Consider the following 24,367-nt stretch of genomic DNA (forward strand, 5'->3'; position numbering starts at 1 on the left):
GGGGGGGGGCTAACAGAATTCCAGGAGTCAGACACTTCAATACCCAGAAAAGCATTAGTGTTAGTCCTATTAAGCTTAGCTAATGCTATGCTTAGCAAAGTAGACCCAGTCTCCTCAGAAATTTTTACCCATTACACGGCCCAAAGTACACAAAGCAATGTATGAATACTCGGTAACATTATTTGCTGTTACTTGGTAGCAAGAGAATATAAAGAAACCTCAGTAGTATTAAACTATATCATCAAGAATTGTCTAACACCCAAAAGTTATTCACCACAGATTTTCACCTGCTATCATAACTTGCAAATCATTTTGGAAATCTTTCCCAATAATATCTGACGAGTTCTCAAACAAAACCAAAAAGAGTCATCTAACTATTGGAGGAATGATTTTGCCGGTCCTCTGCTTCAACACTGATTCCAGAATGTATTGAACTTAAAAGCACAACAAACAGGAAACTTCACAAGCTCTAGGTATACTCTTATCAAGAGAAATATTGTTTTCCAAATATAAAAAAAAAAGAGAATGTGTGTGTTTAAGCAACAAGCAACATGCTGATTCTAGGTCAGTTTCTGCCATGAGTTGAGCTGTTATTGCAAGTCCTAATTATCTGTATCACTTGATCAAAAGCAGCATATAATACTGAGCATAGCAAAGGGTCTATATAATCATTAACTGATTGCCTTCTGGATGGAACAAATTATGTACAAGTCTAACTTGCCAAGAGCCTTCTTCAAGACCACTGCCAGAAGGAAAATCTGCATATGCCTGAATAGCATATTCTTAAATGGCCCTGCCATCCTTCCTCATGCTAATTCTTTTAACCACTTATCACACCCTCTGGCATTAAAACTATAACTACAGAGTATGTCCAAAGCATAGAGATTGTCTAATTGTTTTTCAGAAAAAAATTGCAGTTGTGTATTTTCTTCCTCTCCCCCTGCATGCTTGTGGATACACAGGCAGTTACTCTGCCACACACACAAACAACTGTTCTACTGCAAACATTTACCTCTATGAGCATTGTAACCATGACCTGAGAACAGTGTTTAGAAGGAGCAGGAGTTCAGCTCCAGGACCCTTTCCCCAAGGAAAGCTCCGATCAGCATCTCTTTAGAATTATCCCCCACCCAAAAAAAAAAAAAACCTACAAAACAAAAACACAATGAGAAAATCAGGCAGAAACTAAAATAGTTAAATAGAAGGAGAAAAAAAGGAAAGTAATCAGTTCATTGGACCTATTCTGCATGGCTCAGTGCTACCTCACGTCTGTGCCTAGAATCAGTCTCTAAAGCCCTCGGATTGCCTGGTTACTCCCTCTATGGGAAAACTTTCTGCAGTGCATCCTGATACCTAAGCCAACACAAATTTCTTTTTAGTGCCCTTTAGCCAGTTACCCGAAATTCTTCAAACTGATCTCCAGCTGTCAACCATCTTTGCTTTATTATTATTTACCTTTTTAAGGGCTGACCATATGACTGACCTATACAAGACACAAACTCCATCCCAAAGAGTTTACAGTGTAAGGGCCAGATTCTAATATCCTTACCCAGGCTCAGCAGTACCAACAAAAGGATATTAGAGTCCGGTCATTCAAGATTAAGACAGGATGACCTGAGAAGCCCTGAAAACGATTATAACTCACCATTAATCTTCTTTATTCCTTTCTTGTATGCATATACCATATGCAAATATTTTCCCTGTGGGAGAAAGCTGCATTGTACTTGTCATCCTAGTTCCCTTTAATAACCTTCCATCTCCACAACTGACAAGGAGGAAGGAAAATTTGGATTTATCAATGCAAACTGATGGTTGTGGAAAGCCCAGTTTTTAATGGATTCCCCCTGCAGCCATCCTGAGCTCGCCAAGTGATAAGACAAAATGCAACTGGAAACTATGCCACCTCCAGTTGGAACTCAAAACAGGATTGGCTTCTGCAGAGAAAGTAAGATCAAAATCTTCCTTTCTGTGAGGGAACCTCCTGCTTAGCAGTACCTACCCTGACACCAAGCAGGCTAACTACAGAGGAAAGCAGAGAATACCATCACACTGGCACCCAGAATTCCAAATCCAAAGACTGCACGTGCAGACATTTTTACAGTCACTCTGTAATGATGAGTAAAGGGACAAAACAAGCTTTACACTGATACCTCGCTGATCTCAACCACCGAAGCAGACTCCCTTGTCAGGCCAAGAGGAAGCCATCCTCTAAGAAGAATGGGCCTTACTGCAAGTGGCTAAGGCAAGCCTTATGCTAGTAATGTTCCCTTAATACATATTAATAACCATTTAACTACGATTTATTTAGTGTATTTTCATACTTTTTGAGCCCTCTGAGCACAGGCGCCCCACCCCTGCCCCGACTCCGCCCCCTCCCTGTCCCTATTGGACCCCTCCCCAAATCTGCGCCCCAGCCCTGCCTCTTCCCCCAGTGCGCCGCGTTCCTCCACCTCCCCCTCCTTCCCAGCGCTTGCGCCGCAAAACAGCTGTTTTGCGGCCCAAGCGCTGGGAGGGAGGGGGGAGAAGCAGGACGCAGCGGTGCGCTCAGGGGAAGAGGTGGAGGCAAGCTAGGGCTGGGGCAGGGAGCTGCCAATGGGTGCAGAGCACCCACCAATTTTTCCCCATGGGTGCTCTAGCCCCAGAGCACCCACGGAGTCAGCACCTATGCCTCTGCATCCATTTACAAAGCACTTTTGTTCTGTGGAGAAACACTGCCATAGCCCTGACAAGATCCAGAGTATGCCTAAAGGCCTCCCTTAGACAGACAGAAAGGAGGTTTATTATCTGATTCCTGTGAACTACATTTGGGAACAAAACAGGGTACTGTAATGTTCTATGCCCTTATGAAAAACTGTAAAAAGGTATTTACAGACATCAATGTACCAATGTTTTCGGCAGAGGTAAATACTTTTAAACAGGCAACTTCCATAGACAGTCAGAAGGGAGGGAAAAGACCAGGGGTGAAAGTTTACACAGAGGAAAGTGGAATCTGAGGAGTTCTAATCTGGAATTTGGCAGAGCTTTAATCACCCTTAATAATCCTTAACACTAGAGGATGAGACTCTACCAGGGAACCTTATAAAGCTTCCTGATTGCTCCCAATAATGAAGCTTGACAATTTAGAGTGTGAAAAGCTCCTGTACTTGTACAGCGGACTGGAATTACGTACCCAAAGTATATGTAAGCAATCTTACAAGACCTAGAAACAAAAATCTAACCACACAAAATGATAGTATGATTAACAGATGAACAGATGGATCCAGAATGGTCTTTGAATTCCTAAATGCTTCAGGGAAGCAGTGTTATTTTTATCTAGAAAGATAGAAGGAGCCAAGTAGTGTTTGAAAGGAGAAGGAGAAGTTAATAATAGTGGTGATTGGAATGATAACAGCCTCCTGTGAATGTAGTCCACATCATGGTAAAAAAGAATGGTAGAGACCCAGGATTCTAAAAAATATACAGATGCTGAATTAAAAATTGTTAGATTATCTACACTTCAAGATATGGAAATACACAGTTAAGACACCCGAACAACCTGAACTCTGCCCTATAATGATACGTTGAGAGGTGTGAAAAAAATTCACAAGTCTTTAAAAGCCAATCTATTCTGGGACCAAAAACAGTAAAATGCATTATAATCATCCAGTTATTGCATGGTGCCACTGCAGAGCACAGTTAAAGTTGTTTGTGCATGTCCATATCTTAACATGTTTGGATTTCTTTTAAGTTTAACCTTAATTCTGAATTTCCTAGGTTTGTAATGCTTGCTTTTGGTATAATTACAATATCCCTGTAATCATTAATGTATTACTGATATATATTATCTACCATAACTCCATCTTAGTTTTTGTTTGCAAATTTTAAAAAATATCCCTAAAAATTTCCTACATTAACACTAAAAAGAAGCCCAAAGAGAATGCTACCATATATTTTTAATGGTTGCACAGAAATGTTGATACGTAATATCAATCTTAAATCATTTTAACTTTTAAGGCTAGTTTCACCAGTCTTCTCTGGTAGCTTTATGACACCCTGGAAGAGCCCAAAGCATCCAGAATATATGGCCAGTTAAGCTAGATTTACAGCTGCGTTGCATCACCAGAGCAGCACAAAGTAGTCAGAGTGTATTATCCTATTTTTCCTTTTCTGCCTGTCCTCCACATTCCCTTATACATATAGGCCCCAAGTTCCCCATTTCTCCTGTTCTCTGCCTTTTGCCATGCACACACAATAGTTTCCCTTGCCTCCAGCCCTCCACCCCTACATCCTCCTACATCACTCCGTTCAGTAGATCTGGTGCAAAGTAAAGAAATGTGTTTCTAAAAATAAATTTAGAGTTAATGGGGGGGGGGTGCTGTTATTTTTCATAACTACAAGTTTCTCCTTCCGCAGAGGCTGAACCAAAAAAACCGGCTTCCTCAGAGAAACTCACTGAGAATTGCCTTCTTTTGAAACTGTTACTGCCTTCCTTTGTTCCCAATAGGAGTGAAACCAAGCTGCCCTCAGAGGAAAATAATAACCCCCTAATAATAACAACTGTCAGAAGACAGAGAGGAACACAATGAGGAGCAGGGGAATGGAAGCAGTGGCCATATTAACTGAAGGAAGTTTGCAAAAAGAAAAGGAGTACTTGTGGCACCTTCTAGACTAACAAATTTATTTGAGCATAAGCTTTCATGAGCTACAGCTCAATTCATTGGATGCATTCAGTGGAAAAAAAAGAAGTTTGTGGCCTCAGTCCCAATGAGCACACTAAAAGATGGCTGCAATTTTGAGAGAGATCACTTCTTCAAGGAATTTGCTACAGAACATTTTTCTTCAGCCTCTATTGAAGAAGAAACTTTCTGTGATGAAAAATAATAGCAAAGACAGAATTTCACTATCGAGAAAACAGGGGTTTTCTCAGTGCTCCAAATAACATCTACTCTTATTTACAGCTATTTTTAATAGATTATTTCACTTACTGTCTTACTATCAAGTGGTATGGAGTATGCATCCATGGATAGGCAAAATGCCAAAAATGAGTAAGGAAGGAAAATGTAACTCAAACCATGTACATGAATTTCCCAAGTCAACAAAATAACTGTCACATGGTCTGTCACATCCAATACCATCTTCTGCAATTAATACTAGTCAGGAGAACTCAGAATTTCTGGAATATATGCACTTAAACACATATCCCATCACACGGTTAGAGGGAAAGCGTGGGAATATGAATTTTTTTAAATACCCCAATGAACATAGATATAGAATTGAATGCTATTTGGAAAGCACTGAATCTACAATGAAGTTCTTTGAAAGCACCGCAAAAGGAAAGAGATATTATCTAACTGCATGCTGAATAGTTTCAAGTACATGGGAGAGAAAACAGGAAGTTGTTGAAATAAATAAATGTGTTCAGTTTTAAACAGCCAAAATTCACTATTCTTGCTCCTATGAGGCTCCTCATCCACAGGGAAAGTTAATTTTTTTTTATGCATCCATGATACTAGATACAAGAACAGGGCTAGGGGAGTAACAAGAGGTAAATGATTAAAATACTCAGTGTGTCACATTTTCAAATGCACACACTCATTTTGTATGCTTAATTTGGTAACAACAAACAGGAGAATATGCCAAAGAAATTCAGCATCTTTTAGATGTGCAATGTCAAATGCTTGCTTACAATTCCTAGTATAAACTTCCTTCCCTACCACTACCACACCTAAATACTTCCCACATTAAACAAATGATCTAAACTACCACAGGTTTCAGAAACACCACAACTATTGCAGTCTATCCCTACAAAATTTCTGGTCCCTGTGAATTAGAAATCTGCCAAACAAGGAATCCAAACATACGTCTGGTGTTGCCCTTGTCCTCTCACAGTGCGTCCTTCGAGCTGTCCTCTTTTATGGTGTCTGGCATCAGCAGCAAAAGAAAGGAGCCAGCTTGGGAGTCAGGGCAAGGACACAGAAGGAACACTGGCAGTTGCTGATTTTACAGTTATTACCCAAGACAAATGAAAAAAACTGAAATGACCACTAGCAAATTTATTATTTTAAAAGAGAGTCAGAGGCATCACTGTCCACCTCCCAAACCCAAATGAAGCAAAATTCTTGAAGGCTGGGCCAACAGTTTCTACAAATGACATGTTTGTAAACTATATGGGTTGACATCTATTTATAAAACAAATACTGTATTGCATGGTAAACAGATAGTAGCCTAAATCATGGCTCCCATCAAAACTCTGTGAGTCCCCTTTATACTAACAGTCCACTATAACATATAATCATACTTTAACAAATATTCATCAAGCAAAAATTAATTTATTTCTAATGCAAAATTAAGTAAAGATCTCTATGCATATTTTTATACATCCTCGGTGTCAGGATCATAGAATCCTTGGTAGACAACTTGTCAAAGGACTACACAGATCTATAGTTTTGTTGTTTCCAAACTTTTTGTAATCTAAATGAGACTGTGTTTAAGTATTTATTCTTAACATAATTTTACTGCACATTAAAGATGCTTATAGAAAGATACCATCCCCTCTGTCACAATATTGCATGCCCTCTTTTCCAGAGCAAGCTGCTGATCTGACTTCAATTAAAATCCCAGGCCAATGCATCTACCCTGAGATTTAAACTGAAGTTTCCTTGTAAATGTCACCATATGGTAGGTATAACTCCTGCTTCACTTTGGGAACAGCACATGCATAGTTAGCCACGTGCACCTTCCCGAAAATGTAGTATGGGGCAAAACTAGTTGAGCAGAGCCCAAGTAGGAATTTCATCAAATTAGCAGACTGGCCAGAAAAAACTATTTCTTCCACTGCTCAGTTACATTTGAAATGAAATCAACAGAAGAGGGAGTGAGTTTTCATTTTCAGGTTGCACACTCTGGCTAGTCAGTGCACTTACTTTTAAAAGCATGTCATCACCTTGTCCAGTGCACAATAATTTCACTTGTCCAAACCAGGTCTTGAGCTAGAAGACAATATGATTTTTCCTAGTCTTGTAACAGAACTGGTCAGCTTTGCTTTATAATATCATACCAATAGCCTGTGAGAGGAACACTGAAGGGATGTGAAACACAGGGCTCCTAGATGCTCCAACAAAAATAATGAGCATTAATAATTACACAAGTGCACAGTATACGTGCAGATCAAACACTCATATTTGTAAATATAGTACCTTATAATTTGCATTCTGTGCCCGTTTGTCATACACTACGGAGGTCTTCTACGGTTAACATAGGGCAAGAGAAGTGACATCTATAAAGTCATTCTTCACTCTGAAATTTATTTAAGTAACAAGCTGTAAAATCAACTCACTTTTGGAAAAACAAATTAGCCGGAGAACTGCTGGGTTCAGTATTACTTTACATACATTGCTGTTGTTCTAAAACACCCAAAATTTATCAATATATTCAGCAGATATCTTCCCATATCTGTACACACACAACTCCCACACATCGGAGAGAAATGGGGGGAAAAACTGATGAGGATGAAACCTGACATCTTCCAGAGTCAAAACAATGAGCAACGCTATAAAGTCCTTTTTTATATAAGATACGTACAACTCACTTAAATCAGAGACAGATTAGTAATGGAATTCAAGGATAATTGCATACATCTTTCATTATCATTAATGGATGTGTAGTATAGTTTCCCACTGATTAACAACATATACTATTAATCAGAATTAATTTAGTGAAAAGTTCCAAGGGAGAACATTTTCATTTGATGTTCTACTTATTAACTTTATTGTCTTAAATAGGAAAGGACACATATGACCAACAAGATGTGGTAGTTCCCATTAAAGAGAAATCATTAAGACACCTTTTGTTTTAGAGTTTTACTGTAGTGTGAGGGGCATCTAACAGGGCTAGAAGTGGTTATTTTTAAAAATTTTCTTTAGACTTTGCTGTATTTTTAAGATCTTCACTATAGTTAAAATGGATTAACTGAAAGAACTAACAATTATCACATGCTATTATATAGAACAAAATGAGGATTGGAGTATAACAGTTAACCTTTTAAAGGTGAAGTGACAGGAAAACATTTTTTAAAAAGATGGTAAGATAGGTTTGGCTGGTTTACTTTGACTGACAAGTGATGTCATTGTTAACACATGATTAATATATGAACAATTGGGCACCCATGCCTGTAACGTGCTATATTAATGCCACAGTCAATTCTAAATCTTTACAATGCTGCAGAAAAATGCTCAGGATTGGTAAATCTGCTTTTTGTTTATGTTGGGAGGATGTGGGGGGAGAAGGAGAATATAAAAAGGTGAACCAGTACAATACAGGGTATTTACAGGAAGATTCCTATCCTTACTAACCCAAATTTGGGAGTAAAAGAATTAATCCACACTGATTCATAGAAATCTGACAACTAAGAGATGTGCTCTTGTCTCCTTGAAAATATGCTTCAAGCAAGATCCTTGGCAAAAGTGGAGGACTCTAAGATGGTTGGTTGAGTTGACCGCTCACAGATGTGCCGACATATGGAAGCCAGTGCCAATGCGCTACAACCTGTTGTACAGTGTCAGCAGTATAATGACAGAACAGGTTGAACTCCTGCTAATGGTCATAAGAAGTGAAGGACAACTGTGACAGCCATGTACTTATTAGTTAAGCCTATCATTTCACTGCTGATCTTGGGTCAAGCATTTATATCTTGTACATCAGCTAAAAAGATGTTTCTAATCATTATCTACCAGTTAGAATGTGGCTATTTTTTACAATGAAAATTATGCAGTACTAGTTAAAAGTGCACACCCCAAATACAATTTTTACACTTCTTTTAAAGTATAATAATCTTCATATGTATTCGAGATTAAGTCATCCTTTGTTGTTCAGAATTAAGCAACACTGTAAAAAAAACCCACAATTGTAATAAAGTAGCCCAATCACATTATACAGGGGCAATACATTATCCTGATTTTTAAAAACAAAACAAAACAAAAAAAAAACCAAAATAAACCTTCTCGACTGTGCTTTCCTCACAAGGCATGGGAAACTTAATAACAAAATACTTAAAGATCCTCTCCTCATATGGAAGTGTGTCTGTGCCTCTAAATATTTTTTGTTGACTCTCTCTGGATCCTTTCTATTTCTGCTGTATCTTTTTTTTTTTTTTTAAATAATGTATGCAGTGTTCTTGTAGCCCTGTCAGTCCCAGGATACTAGAGAGACAAAGTGGGTGAGGTAATATCTTATATACAGAGTTCTTCTTCAGGTCTGGGAAATGTACTCAGAGTGTCACAGTTAAACACAAGGTGGAACAGATTAAATTAATAACTTTGCTAAACACTAAAAATAACTGACTGAATAGAGACACTGGATTTACAGTTTATTACAAAAATCAATAACCCACTGGCAAGCCTCACCCAGGTGCCTTTCTCCACTACCCGCTACTTCCTTTCCCCCTATGACTGGAGGGGTGTTAACAGGTCACTTCACCTTGAATGGTCCCTTGAAATATATGTGTTAACTACTTATTCTAAACAATCTGTTCCACCTTTTATTTAGCTGTGACATTCTGAATAAGTTTCCCAGACCTGAAGAAGAGCTCTGTGTAGCTTGAAAGCTTCTCTCTCTCTCTCTCACCAACAGAAGTTGGTCCAATAAAAGACATCATCTCACCCACCTTGCCTCGCTAGTATCTTTTTTGAGACAGACTGTCCAGAACTGAACACGGTATTCCAGGTTAGGGCATACCAATGATTTATATTACAGCATTAAAATATTTTCAGTATTGTTTTCTATCCTGTTCTTTATACATCTGAATAAACATTTTGTTTGCTTTGTTTACTACCACTACAGACCAAGCAAATATTTTCACTGAGCTGTTCAAAATGATGTACAGGTCTTTCTCCTGAACAGGTACAGTTAATTTAGAATCCAGGAACATATGAGTAGTAAAAATTATTCCTGGCATCGTGCAATACCTTGCACTTGCCAGCAATTAATGTCATCCATGTTTGTGCTGCCCATTCACCTAGCTTTGTTAGGTTTCTCTGAGGTTCCTTACCATGTTCTTTAGTCTCATTTAAAGAACGATGTGTCACCTACTTATTTTTTCAGGGATGGAAGGGGGTCCACAAGTTTTGGTTTTATATCAGCAGCACAAGAGGGAAGGTCAGCCTGACAGGTCCACTCTTCTCTGCTACAGTTCTCCAGAAGTGGAGCAAGTACATGTATGCAAGTCATAGAGACTCTCATAAAAATCTCTATGCTCAGTCAGGAAAGAAGCAGCCCCTACAGTCTGATGCTGGGGGAGGGCTTTTAATGAAGTAAGGTGTGCAGTGAAACCTGGGAACTTTTTCAATTAAAAAGCGAAGAAAAATTGTAGAAAATCCTCAATCCTCCTCCTACAAAAAAAAAAGTGTCCTAACAAGCTGACAAATAAAAAAAAAAAATGGTTTCTCTTTCCTTCATTCCATGAATCACCTGTAGCATTATCTCATCATTCCATAAACATTATTTCTCTCAGCAGCATGATGATGGTGGAATGTTCCAAGCATTCTGTAAGGCTGGTTTCCAAAAAGCACAGTACACATAAGTGCCTGTAACCTCAGTTCACCACGTCCCCAGTGAATCCCTCCCTAGGCTTTACAATACATCAGGAAAGAGAGAGAGAGAGAGAGAGAATATGAATCTCTTCTTCATCAGAAGTACAGCACCTTGTTCCACATCATCCTGGAGACCAGCAATAAAATCTTGTTTAGCAACATTCATGCAGCAAAACAAGTAGTTGTATTATGGGGGAAGTACAGAGCAGTTTTTCTAATACCTAAAATATACTCATTGACACTAATCACTCAAGTACTGTAATATGAACTTGGTGCACATTTCTAAACAAAGTAACTGAAGTTTCTTCCACTGATAAAATTATTCAGCCGTAACAAATATAGGAAATATTTAGGTCCTCTTAATACATAAATGTTGTGTCAGTCACTAAGTCTCTAGATAAGTCAAAAGTCTGCAGTCCTAATATTCAGAATAGTGGAAAACAAACAGAAGGGCCCTGTAGCTATGCACACAATCTGTCCTAGCAAAACGTCTGACAGCTGCAACACTAACAAAATTAACAGTGGATGAATTAGTACCAGACGCTAAACAGTTGCTATGGAAAGAATCATCCATTTCTTTCTCCCTCCACCCCCCCCCCCACACTTCCTCAACTGATTGACCCACCACCACCATTCCCCCCAAATTAACAGTATTGTTTTACATTGTTTTATTATAAACAATCACAAATTACCCCTTTATATACTTAATATACATAAAAGGGTGAAGATATTCAATGATCCATCTAGAACTTTGAGACAGGGCTCACAATTTCAAAGGAGTCATGCCCCAATTATTTTTTTTAAACCTTTAGTTGGCCAATTTGCACCTCCCCTTCCGGTTCCTTTCACTCCTTGCTTCCTGGATGACATTTAGCTTTATTTTCAGAGTCAGGGCTTCTTGTCATGGACTGGTAAATGGTACCAGCTCTTTGTTTCACCTCTCTACATGTCCTGTTTCCATCATCACCTGTGCATTCCTGACTCTTCTCCCCCTCAACTCCTCCCTTATTGTTCTTCTTTTCCCCTTAACCTCTTGAATTCTCTTTCACTAAACACTTCTAGCCTTAGATAGTAGCAAGAGTTCAGAAGTGTTATTTCAAACAGTTAAGGTAACTAGCTCTGTATTTGGCTATTTAAAGTGGCACTTGGCATCTAAGCAAGTATTTTGGTGTCTCACATCCTATACGAGCATGAAAAAAGCAAAACTGAGCATTCACGTTTGAAAACTGAGTCTCTAGTACCAAACTCTAGAAGGGCTGCTAGCATCAGATGTTTAATTATAGCAATGCCTCTCACATCTTACATTAATAGTGTTATTAATTCTCCCAGATAAGAATGTATCACACACTCTCCTAGAGCATAAAAATTACATGAATACCAATTTTATCCAGATCTCTACTTCCCATATGACCTATATCGACACTAGGGAAGATTATCTATTTTTGAGGAACCAGCTGTACATCACACATGAAAACAACAGTATTAGAGTACAGCATATTTTCTAGTAAAAGAAGTAGCAGACTTGTATTATTCCTGCCAAACAGGTAGATGCAAACATATCAAGAATAAGGAAAATTTATCATGAGTTGCGGAAAGCTTCAGTACTTCACCTACTTAGACTTAAAAATTGCCATTTCACCATATATTCATTGTTCCCCGCTAGCCTTGGAAACCATGTGATCATCTAATCTGATCTCCTGTATGACACAGGCCAAAATAATTCCTGGAGCACATCTTTTAGAAAAATATCCTATCTTGTTTTAAAGTTACCAGTGATAAAGAATCCTTGGTAAATTGTTCCAATGGTTTGTAAGTGACCACTATGGTAAAGTATATTTACATTCTGGAGGTCATGACAAACAGATGACCCATCCACAACTTCTCACCTTCACAATCATCATGCAACCCACAAGCAACTAGTCAAGTGAAATCCAGTTAGGGTAATCACTGTAGGCACAGTGTACTTCTCTTGCTGAAGAGAGATCCATTACTAGATCAACAAATTGTGGACTGAGACACTCACCTCCAGTGCTGGGAGGGGGAGATCACATTTAAAAATCTTTGCTGAAGCACTCCAAGTCCTCATGCTCCTATATATGCACCCATATAAGAACTAACAGGTAATCTCATCCCACACAGCTACAAGACTATACCTCCCGTGGCTGATAAATTCTTCATTCACTTCCTGAGAGGAGAATGCACTGGGTTCACCAGACCACGAACCCAGAGTATTTTTTCAATGTAGTGTTTCTTCTTCTTGTTATTCCCCCCACTAGAAGTTATCTGGACTTTTACCTTCTTGAAACCATTCACATTTTAGCTACTTCAAATTCAACACACTTTCTTTTCCCAAATTAAAGATGAATAGATCTACTCTTCTTTCTAATTTGCAGTTATGGGGGGTGAGAGAGATTTCAAAATAAAGAAAACTTCTGAAAACAATTCTGCAATCCATACGTAACAGATTAGGTTAGGGTTGGTTTGTTTTTTGTTTTTTCCCCAGTAAAAAATATTTTGTGGATGATTCAGTCTGTTGAAGAATGTCTGGTTACACACATTTCTTATAAATGAGGTAAAATTATGTAAAAGCAAAAAACTGCATTTTTGTTAATTCAGCCTGTTTTATTTCAAGCAACATTGGCTATAAATTTAGAACACATCTTCACACTAAAGTTAGTTTCAATTACAGCTTCTTTTTCCGTTCTAGTATGCTGACTAGTATTTCAGAGCACCAGCCAGTTAATACTAGCTTCAAAATACTGTTACTGTGGTCCAAATAAAGCAGGCTGACATCTGGATTCCAGTTTATAACCAGCCATTCTCCAATCAGGCAATCTGATCTAGAACTAACTAGTAGGCCACTGATTAGCTTTGGCAAATCACTATTGCTACATTTCCACTGTTTTAAAGTAGACTTCAATAAACAAGCCTACCACCATTTGACGTAGTCACATATCTTATGACATTACAAACAAAATGTCTGGTCTTAATTAAAATCTGATATTTTCTTCTTTATAAATTTTTGCTAACAGACTCAGGGAGCAAATTTTTAGTAGGTTAATTTTTTTCTATTAAAAGTAACAGTAGAGCCAAAAAAAGTATATAATTAAAAATATTTTACAGATTATGTATTTTTAGAAATATCAGGGCTTTCCTTTTTCTTCGTTGGAGGTCCTTAATAATAATTTTGGAGGACCTACAGAATGATGTCACACAGGGTTGTCAAACTTGCTTTCTAAATGCAACTCCACCTCCATCAAACAGAGAGAGGGGATAATGATTGCTTGACAGTTTTAGCTGAATCCTACTCTAAGAGAGAGCTTAGCTTTCTCTTCATCTCAGTTTTGTGGTAGGGGAGAGATTAAGCTCAAATAATAACCCTTTCTATTCAGACCTTCTCTTGCCAAGGACTTCCAGCCGAGAGGAAGCGAGGACTGGATATTTTTCACATTTCAGAATGTAAAAAACAAACAAAAAAGGAGAACTTTTCAAAGAAAGAAAGCTTGAAGACCCATTCATATATGGTAAAGGAGAAAAAAGGGCAAAATTCAACATTTTGTTTTAGCTTCATAACTTCCCTTTAAATATACTGTAAAATTTATCAAAGAATAAGGGCTCTTTGATATATTTTAACATTTCATTAAATGTAATTAATATTAATTTCTGAAATGTAAATTACTAAAAATGTTCTAAATTCCAAATACTAAAGCATACTAGGGACCTTTTCAGGCAGAATTAACTGATTCTAGTTCTAATTAAGAGTTATACCAAAATTAAGGTATAATTAGAACCTCAAACATAATTCCATTTAAAAAAAAATAACCTGCAATATTTCTCAGCCCATAAATTAAATGGATTTTTTTTTAAAATGGTAAATCAAAAGAGTGCAAAAAATAAAGAAGTGTGGTCATTTGGAGCCAGCATAGTCTAGTGGTAAAGCAATGTGTTATCTTGTGGAGTCTGAGTGTTTGGAATGAATTCCTTTGTGCCTGGGTAAGCACGGGCTGATGTTCTGAAGAAAGCATATTCCACTTTTGAGCCAAAGGATCACCCTACACTTATCTCTAACGATTTTTTTCCAGATGGGGCCCAAAGGAGGCATATGTTCATCATCTTCATTAAAGAAGCAAGTGGAGTAAGGAGGAGGGAAATAAGCCTCCATACCGATTTACAAAAGGTACACATGGGGGTGTACTTTTCTTATGCACTACTGTACAACCTCCAAGCCAACTTTAAAAAGGTAATTCCAGGCCTTTAATTTATACAGTGATTTAAGCTTCTTTTATTATTGTGGTCTAATATTGACTGCTGCCCACTAACTTTTTTCATGGATTTTTGCTGCCCATTGACATTAAAGTTGTGAAGCCCTATTGTGCAGAGTGAAATTAAACATAATGTTATACAACAGACAGAAACCGCTCCCAAGTCATTCTTATTTATTAGCTTAATAAGAGTGCCTTTCATTCAGCGTGGCTATCCTTTTATTGGAGCGAAACCTCGGAAATCAAATAGTTTATCTTGCCAACATCACAGTTTCTGACCTTTACCTTGATTATTTTTCATCATTTTCAGTCAATATTACTAGATAATTTTAATCACTAGCTATAGAAAGTTGTCATAGAATGAGAGAATTTCCTAGCTAACTATTAAAATGTCTCTCTGATGAAGGTTCAATATCTCAACGAGATCAAAGAATCATCTTTAAGGTAGACCTAGGACAATAATCTCTACTAAACTGATAGTAGTCAGATTACTAAAACTAAAAGACTGCACTGTTCAGACTATTTTATTAACATAATTTGAGGTGTGTGTGGTATATAAAAAGCACTCCTGGTGGTCAGATAGATATACCCAGGCAACCCCAGTTTTAAATGGCTTTCAAAATGGCTTTCTAAAATATAAGAATTTGAAGAGGGGCCTGAACTGTTGTTGTAACACAAGCTTCTATAACGATGATCGCTTACTGTATTAAGCAATTTCTGTGTTTTTTGATGAGTTTTAACTAGGAATACTATGATCTTGTTCACCAAAATTTCATTCTTTTAATGAAGCAAAGGATTATCTTTAATAGTAATGCCTGTAGGAGACTAAGCTCTTATTCTATGTTTGCAAAATAGATGTTCTGTTTTCTAAAATACAGGACACTTTTGTTCTAGAGCAGGAACTGCAGAATTACACTAAATAAATTAATGTACATTCATCTGAATAAAATAAAGTAGACTTTTTTTAGTTGGAGAATTTATTCCAGTTTATCTAGAATTTAACCTGTGAAGACCAGACAATAGCAATACAACATATTTGTGGATACAAGGCTCTATTACTCCAATTCCCTTTTTGCCGGGCTCATAAGTAGCTAGATGTCTATTTCGCAGCTTACTGAGAATGTGCAGCAACAAGAAATTCTCACTGGTTAGGGCCATCACAATCACATTATTCCACTCTACATTCTTTACATGGTGCTTATAAAGTAGTAAATTGAGTTTATCATTGCAGTGCTACCCTGAGAAGTGAGTTTATAAAAACGCCAGGGTGGAACTCAGTGTTTATACTTCTAAAACAGAACAATTTTTTTGTGGAAGCATTTAAATAAAATAAAGATTTTTTTTTCTAGGTTCTAGACTTGCAAACTCAGCTGAGTTTGCTGAATGTCAGCCTGTTTTGTTTCTGGCTCATGCATCACCAAAGTAACAAAGGATTCTGCAAGCCAAATGCTGCCCTCTGTTATACCTGTACAGCCGTCTGTTGACTTCAGTGGGGTTGCACAAGTGTAACTGAACACATAATTTCCTGCTAATGGGGACTTGGCTGACAGTTCTAGTACTGACTCATGAGCCAGAAAAGAATCAGAAACTCTCTCAGAGCTGCATTTGTTCTACAGAGCAACAGGTGTAAAAAGCAGTGATAAGAGTAAGATTTTACTAATGTCAGCAGCGATAGTTCTGAATAACAAAAAGCTGATCAGATTATTAAGGTAACATTTTTCCAGAGTCCCTGTAAAGTGCAGGCCTGATCTAAAATTCAGTACTGCTAGTTTTAAAAAAATGTTAACACTATTGGATGTGTTGCACAGCTTCAAGCCTTGAATTATCCATTATCTGTATGCACATACACACACTAGCTGTCATTTAAGAATACCTCCATCTTGTCTGAAGTTTACAGGTGATCATATTTTTTCTGAGGCAGACCCCATAGCATGAAACTTGCTTCCTCCAAAATGTTCTATTTCATCCCTCACCACTTTATAAAAGCATGTTATTGTTTCCCCTCTCACCTTTCAGATATATACAGAGCAGTTGTTGGCCCCATATTTAGTAACTTTCCTTCCAATCCCTTTGCTTAAAAAAAAAAAAAAAAAAAAAATCCTCATCTGTCTTCAGAAATTTCTTTTAAGAGTGTTGTATTTTTATATTATTATATCACATTTGTTTTTATAAAGTGGGAAAATATCCCATATGCTTTTTAGAGGGTAAAGAATGCTATATACACAAGATGGTTGTTTTTACTCAAATCCAATAAATGTGCATTTGATATTTTCTTCTACAATACAAACACCAAATGAAAATCTAGTACAATAAAAAGTGCACCAGGCATACCCAAACCTTTGCAGACAAACTTTGAGAGTGAAGCAATGCGGGGGGGGGAGGGAGAGGGAATACAGGAAAATAATGCAGGGCTGCTTACCTGTATTGGTCAATCCTGCTTCAGTTTAAAAGCTACGTGTGTCTGTATAGGATACTAGAAGTTTAGGGCAAAGTGAGCCACTCACCATGGTCACCTGTATATCACTACCCAAAAGAGGTTTTTTTAGCTCATAACTATTTCATACCAGTGCTGGTTTCTGATCAAAATAAAAAAAGCTTTGGTGTACTGGAGGATTTCACAGAGTTCTTTTTTTGTGCACTGTGCAAGCAAGAACTGTAGAGCGCTCATTACAACTTGTTGCTATAATAATAGGTGTTCCCACACAAAGGTACTGAGTGGTGTACAATACTTTCACAACAAATAAAACTAACACCACATTATAATACTCCATACTTTTTTAAAACATGAATTGCAACTGTATTGCACTACACTGCTCTATCATAACCTACAGATTATTTTACTTACAGTGTAGTCCTTTAAATATTTAACTTTTAAATATTTGATCCAGTTATAGCACTTCTACAGGTGTTTTAAAAAATAAATTTGTCTGTGCCACAATTAAACACACCCATAAAGCAACACTGTGAACATTTTCCACCCTAAGAAACATGCATTTCTTTAGGGCTTGCAAATTCTTCTCAATCTGGAGCCATATGCCATCTCAATAGTGCTTCAAGTCCTTGCTTGCTAGGCCCTTTTAGTTTTGGATCAAAGCCAAAGCAAAACATCATCGCACAGGATTCACATTTTAAAGCTTAAACAAACACATGTATACACATTTGACCTAGAGTAGCCACTATCCATGCATTTTATTGCTATTATATTACCTGACCAGAAGCCTGAAAAGTAAATCTTTTTAAATAACTTTTTCCTTAGCTTCTACCCACCACCTGTTCTTTAAAAAGCCCATTGCAGTTAATTGGAGTTCAAGCCAAAATACTGAATGTATAAGGATAAATGCCAACTAAATTTGTGCAAGTTATACACAAATATTTTAAGTGTTTTATCATCAAAGAGGGAAAGTAATTGTTTAGAGTGGTCAAAAGAGGTTTAACTAGAATGTATGGGATTAAATTAAACAAAGGAAAATTGTGCTGAATATTAGAAAAATCTCCAAAGTGTGAAATCTATTAGATTGTAAGGGGCAAAATCAGACAGGCAGATGCAACTCCCATTGGCTTCAATATGAGCGATACATCTAAATGAGGGATACCACCATCCAAGTGTCTCCCAAGTAGCAACAGTCCCATCACTTGACTTATTTAAAACTGAGTGGAAAATATACTACCGCATTAATCAATATGTTTTTTAAAAACTGGAGATTGCACCCTTTGTAACTTTCTGTTAAAAACAAAACTATTGTCTGCACTTACTTTTGACAGAGCTGGCTGAACAAAACTTTGGGAGAAAGAGGGCCTTTGCCAGTTTCCCTCATACTGTGAAGGAACAAGAACATGGCTGAAGTCAATGGTCCAGGGCTTGAGAGGTTCACCACCAAAGGATCCTTTGGAATAAAGTTGAATTATGTATCAGTAACATGGATGCCATTAGCGGATATAACTGATGCACAAGAGTTGTTCTGTAATTAATACATTTACACTAAAGATCAATGTAACTGACAGTAAGGCTTAAAAAGTTTAACTCAATACTTTGTAGTTTATACATTAATTTCAGAAGTTTAGTTTATCCTGATTGAATCTTAGTCAAAGAAAAAGCTTCAGAATCAAGCAGCTTTTCATACTGACATATAAATTGTTGGCTAGTATTAATTTTTTCTTTTTGGCGGGGGGGGGGGAGAAGTGGCTCACTAACTGAAGCTTGAAGTGAAATTTAATATCACTTAGTGGAAGATATAGTAATGAATTTATTAGCATGGTTTTCACATATTCCTCATTAATGTTCAGAAGGTCTAGATCTGTCCCATTTTATTTTTTATCTTTTTAATGTCAATTGCATTTATAGGGTGAGTGTGTGATGCTGGAATAATCCTGTCAGCTACTTTAGAATCCCAGGTGTTGTCAGTACAGCACCTATGCACATTTCTCACTTCTTTCATCTAAGACTAGCTTCCCAAATTCAAAGCTTGAGTAAGAAACCACACCAAGATGAAATCAAAGGAAGCAAACAGTATGGCTCAGCTCTTATTTCTCTTCCCTGGGTTTTGTACATTCTCATGCTATAGTATTTTATTAGACATCAGATTTTGTAATTTTTCTTCACCTTCTATCTCCTATTTGCAAAGCAATAGCAATTAAGGAGGAAGGGAAGTAATCTAAAATTATATGACCACCCACCAAACACACTACTGTAACAGATGGATGAATTATTTGGTAGCAGTACAATTAACTAGATCTTTCTTATTAAATTAACAATGATTTCCTTTATTTTAGACTTCTGGAACAACAGAGTTGGCTATAACGGGCCCCTCCCCATTTTTGCCAAAGCTAGCTGTCAAGCATATATGAGTCTTCTTTTAGTCTTAGTCCCATCTTTATCAGGTCAGCTCTTGGAGACTTCCTTCTCCATTCCAGTCTGTCTTGAAACAGTTCCTCAGAAACGCCTCAGCTAATCAAATACTTTTGTATGACATCCATCCATCTAGTTGGGGTCTTCCAACCCTTCTTTGGCCCTCCACTTAGAAGTTTAACACCCGGTTTCCTATGCATTCTTTCAGTCTTTTCACAAGTCGAAACCATCTAGGGCTGGATTCCCTCCACTTTCCTATAATAGGTATCATCTTTACACTTTCCCTAATTTGTTTGTTCCAAACATGGTTCATCCTTGTAACTCCAAGAATCCATCTTAACATTTTCATTTCCGCTATATTCAAGATATGCGCCTGTCTCTTCCTCAGGGCCTAGCAGTCAGACCCATACAAAAGTACAGGCATAATTACCATCTTGTAGATCTTAGTTTTCAATTTGACAGACATTTTCCTATCACAGATCACTCTGCTCACTTCTCTCCATTTAGATGCCTTTTCTGTTCTTATAAGTTAATAAATGCATAAATAAATGCAAAGTAATGCACATTGGAAAGCATCATCCCAGCTATACATACAAAATGATGAGCTCTAAATTAGCTGTTACCGCTCAAGAAAAAGTGCTTGGAGTCACTGTGGATAATTCTCTGAAAACAACTGTTCAATGTACAGTGGCAGCCAAAAAAAGCTAACAATGTTAGGAATCATTAGGAAAGGGATAGATAATAACACAGTAAAGATCATAATGCCACTATATAAATCCATGGTACACCCACACCTTGAATACTGCATGCAATTCTGGTTGCCCCATCTCAAAAAGAGATATATTAGAATGGAAAAAGACACAGAGACGGGAAACAAAAATTATTAAAGGTATAAAACAGCTTCCATATGAAGAGAGATTAAAAAGACAGACTTTTGAGCTTGGAAAAGAGACATTTAAGGGGGGATATGATAGAGGTCTATAAAATCACGAATGGTGTGGAGAAAGCGTATAAGGAAGTGTTATTTACTCCTTCGTGTAACACAAGAATGGAAATATCAACCCAATGAAATTAATAGGCAGGTTTAAAACAAACAATAGGAAATACTTCCTCACACAATACACAGTCAACCTGTGGAACTCACAGCCTTGGGATGCTGTGAAGGCCAAAAGTACATCTGGGTTCAAAAAAGAAGTAGATAAGTTCACGGAGGATAGGTCCATCAATGAATATTAGCCAAGATGGGTGTCCCCAGCTTCTGACCGCCAGAAGCTGGGAGTGGATCACAGGAGATGGATCACTCAATAATTTCCCTGTTCTATTCATTCCCTCTGAAGCACCTAGCATTGGCCCCTGTCAGAAAACAGGATACTGGGCTAGATGGAGCATTGGTCTGACCCAGTATGGCCATTCTTATGTTGTTGAGTTCACCATTATCTTATATTATTGCATATAGGTCCTTAAATTCTGTACCTTTGGTAGTGGCTGGCCTTCAGACTTACAGTCTTGTTATCTTTTGCAAGGTATCACAGAATCTATAGACCATATACTCTTATGGTCTTACTCAGGAAGAACAGGCAGGGAAAAAAGGGAGGTGGTGTTGCCTTGTATATTAAAAATGTATACACTTGGACTGAGGTTCAGATGGAAATAGGAGACAGACTTGTTGAGAGTCTCTGGGTAAGGATAGAAGGGGTAAAAAACAAGGGTGATGTCACGGTAGGGGTCTACTACAGACACCTAACCAGGAAGAAGAGGTCGATGAGGCATTTTTTAAACAACTAACAAAATCATCCAAAGCACAGGACTTGGCAGTGATGCGGGCACTTCAGCTACCTAGACATCTGTTGGAAACATAACACAGCAGGGCACAGATTATCCAAGAAGTTCTTGGAATGTATTGGAGACAATTTTTTATTTCAGAAGGTGGAGAAAGCTACTAGGTCAGAGGCTGTTCTAGATTTGATTTTGACTAATAGGGATGAACTGGTTGAGAATTTGAAAGTGGAAGGCAGCTTGGGTGAAAGTGATCATGAAATGACAGAGTTTATGATTCTAAAGAATGGTAGGAGAGAGAACAGCAAAATAAAGACAATGGATTTCAAGAAGGCAGACTTTAGCAAACTCAGGGAGTTGGTAAGTAAGATCCCATGGGAAGCAAGTCTAAGGGGAAAAACAATTGAAAACAGTTGATAGTTTTTCAAAGAGACATTATTAAGGGCAGAAGAGCGAACTATCCCACTGTGTAGGAAAGATAGGAAGTATAGCAAGAGACCACCCTGGCTTAGCCAATACATCTTCAATGATCTAAAAATCGAAAGAGAGAGAGTCCTACAAAAAGTGGAAACTAGGTCAAATTACAGAGAACAAACAAACAAATAACACAAGTACGTAGGAACAAAATTAGAAAGACCAATGCACAAAATCAAATCAAACTAGCTAGAGAAATAAATGGTAACAAGAAAACATTCTACAATTACATTAGAAGCAAGGGAAGACCAAGGACAGGATAGGCAGTTACTTAATGGGGAGGGGGGGCAGAACAGTAACAGAAAATGTGGAAATGGCAGAGGTGCTTAATGACTTCTTTGTTTCAGTTTCCACCAAGAAGTTTGGTGGCGATTGGACGTCTAACATAGTGAATGCCAGTGAAAATGAGGTAGGATCAAAGGCTAAAATAGGGAAAGAACAAGTTAAAAATTACTTAGACAAGTTAGATGTCTTCAAGTCACCAGTGCCTAATGAAATGCATCCTAGAATACTCAAGGGAGTTGACTGAGGAGATATCCGAGCCATTAGCAATTATCTTTGAAAAGTCATGGAAGACGGGAGAGATTCCAGAAGACTGGAAAAGGGCAAATGTAGTGCCAGGCTACAAAAAGGGAAATAAGGACAATCCTGGGAATTACAGACCAGCCATCTTAACTTTTGTACCCAGAAAGAAAATGGAGCAATTAATTAAGCAATTAATTTGCAAACATCTAGAAGATAATAAGGTGACAAGTAAGTCAACATGGATTTCTCAAGAACAAATCATGTCAAATCTAACTCATATCCTTGTTTTACAGGGTAACAAGCCTTACAGATGGGGGGGAAGTGGTAAATGTGGTATCTCTTGACTTTAGCAAAGCTTTGGATACTGTCTCACATGACCGTCTCATTCAAAAAAAAAACCAACAGTGAAATGCAACCTAGATGGAGCTACTATAAGGTGGGTGCATAACTGGTTGGAAAACTGTTCCCAGAGAGTAGTTATCAGTGGTTCACAGTCATGCTGGAAGGGCATAACAAGTGGGATACCGCAGGGATCAGTTTGGGGTCCGGTTCTGTTCAATATCTTCATCAATGATTTAGATAATGGCACAGAAAGTACACTTATAAAATCTGCAGACAATACCAAGCTGGGAGGGGTTGCAAGTGCTTTGGAGGACAGGATTATAACTCAAAATGATCTGGACAAACTGGAGAAATGATCTGTAGTAAATAGGATGAAATTCAATACGGACAAATGCAAAGCACTCCACTTAGGAAGAACCAATCAGTTGCACACACACAAAATGGGAAATGACTGCCTAGGAAGCAGTACTGTGGAAAGAAATCTGGGGGTCATAGTGGACAACAAGCTAAATGAGAGTCAACAGTGTAACACGGTTGCCAAAAATATATATATCAATCATTCTGGGATGTATTAGCAGAAGTGTTGTAAGGAAGACACAAGTAATTCTTCCGCTCTACTCCACAGTGATTAGGTCTCAACTGGAGTATTGTGTCCAGTTCTGGGCACGACATTTCAGGAAAGATGTGAACAAATCATAGAAAGTCCAGAGAAGAGCAACAAAAATGATTAAAAATCTAGAAAACATGACCCATGAAAGAAGATTGAAAAAATAAGGTTTGTTTAGTCTGGAAAAGAGAAGACTGAGAGGGGATATGATAATAGTTTTCAAGTACGTAAAAGGCTGTTACAAGGAGAAGGGAGAAAAACTGTTGTTCTTAACCTCTAAGGATAGGACAAGAAGCAATGGGCATAAATTGCAGCAAGGGAGGTTTAGGCTGGACTTTAGGAAAAACTTCTTACCTGTCAGGGTGTTTAAGCACTGGAATAAACTGCCTAGGGAGGTAGTGGAATCTCCATCACTGGATATTTTTAAGAGCCGGTTACACAAACACCTATCAGGGATGCTCTAGATAATACTTAGTTCTCATGATTGCGGGAGACTAGACTAGATGACCTCTCGAGGTCCCTTCCAGTTCTATGATTTTGTTTCTGCTGATTTTCACCCCATTTCTTCAAGTATGCACCTCCATCATTCTAAATCTTCCTCTTTGCTTTTCCCCATGAGCGCTACATCATCTGTAAAAAGCATTCACCAAGGTGCCACTCTCTTGATACTTTCTGTAAGTGCACTGAGCACCAATGTGAACAAGGGGCTTAGTGCCAAAGTTTCATGATTCTGACTTTTACTAGAAACTATTCAGTTTCTCTACATGGCCTAACAGTACTCTCATACATATCCTGAATGAGTCTGATATAGTCTTCAGATAGCTGTTTCATTCTCATATACTACCTGATGAATTCTCTCAGAACGTGATCATAAGTCTTCTCAAGATCTATAATATACCATGTGCAGGGTTTTCCTCTTCTTATTTTCCACAAGCAATCAATGCAATGACTGCATTGATGTCAAGCATAT

At 37.7% G+C, this 24,367-nt stretch overlaps 1 protein-coding gene across 6 annotated transcripts in view; it reads right to left on the reverse strand.

Moving 5' to 3' along the window:
- Nucleotides 1-24,367, reverse strand: part of USP45 (ubiquitin specific peptidase 45) — a 103,388-nt gene that overhangs the window by 38,556 nt on the left and 40,465 nt on the right. For all 6 annotated transcript variants that reach the window (XM_073336844.2, XM_073336845.2, XM_073336846.2 and 3 more), the window contains exon 8: nt 18,581-18,711. In XM_073336844.2, coding sequence (XP_073192945.2) covers nt 18,581-18,711 — 131 coding nt within the window. The remainder of the gene's footprint in view (nt 1-18,580; nt 18,712-24,367) is intronic.

This window comes from Lepidochelys kempii, chromosome 3 (genome assembly GCF_965140285.1).
Source record: "Lepidochelys kempii isolate rLepKem1 chromosome 3, rLepKem1.hap1, whole genome shotgun sequence".
Lineage (NCBI taxonomy): Eukaryota > Metazoa > Chordata > Testudines > Cheloniidae > Lepidochelys > Lepidochelys kempii.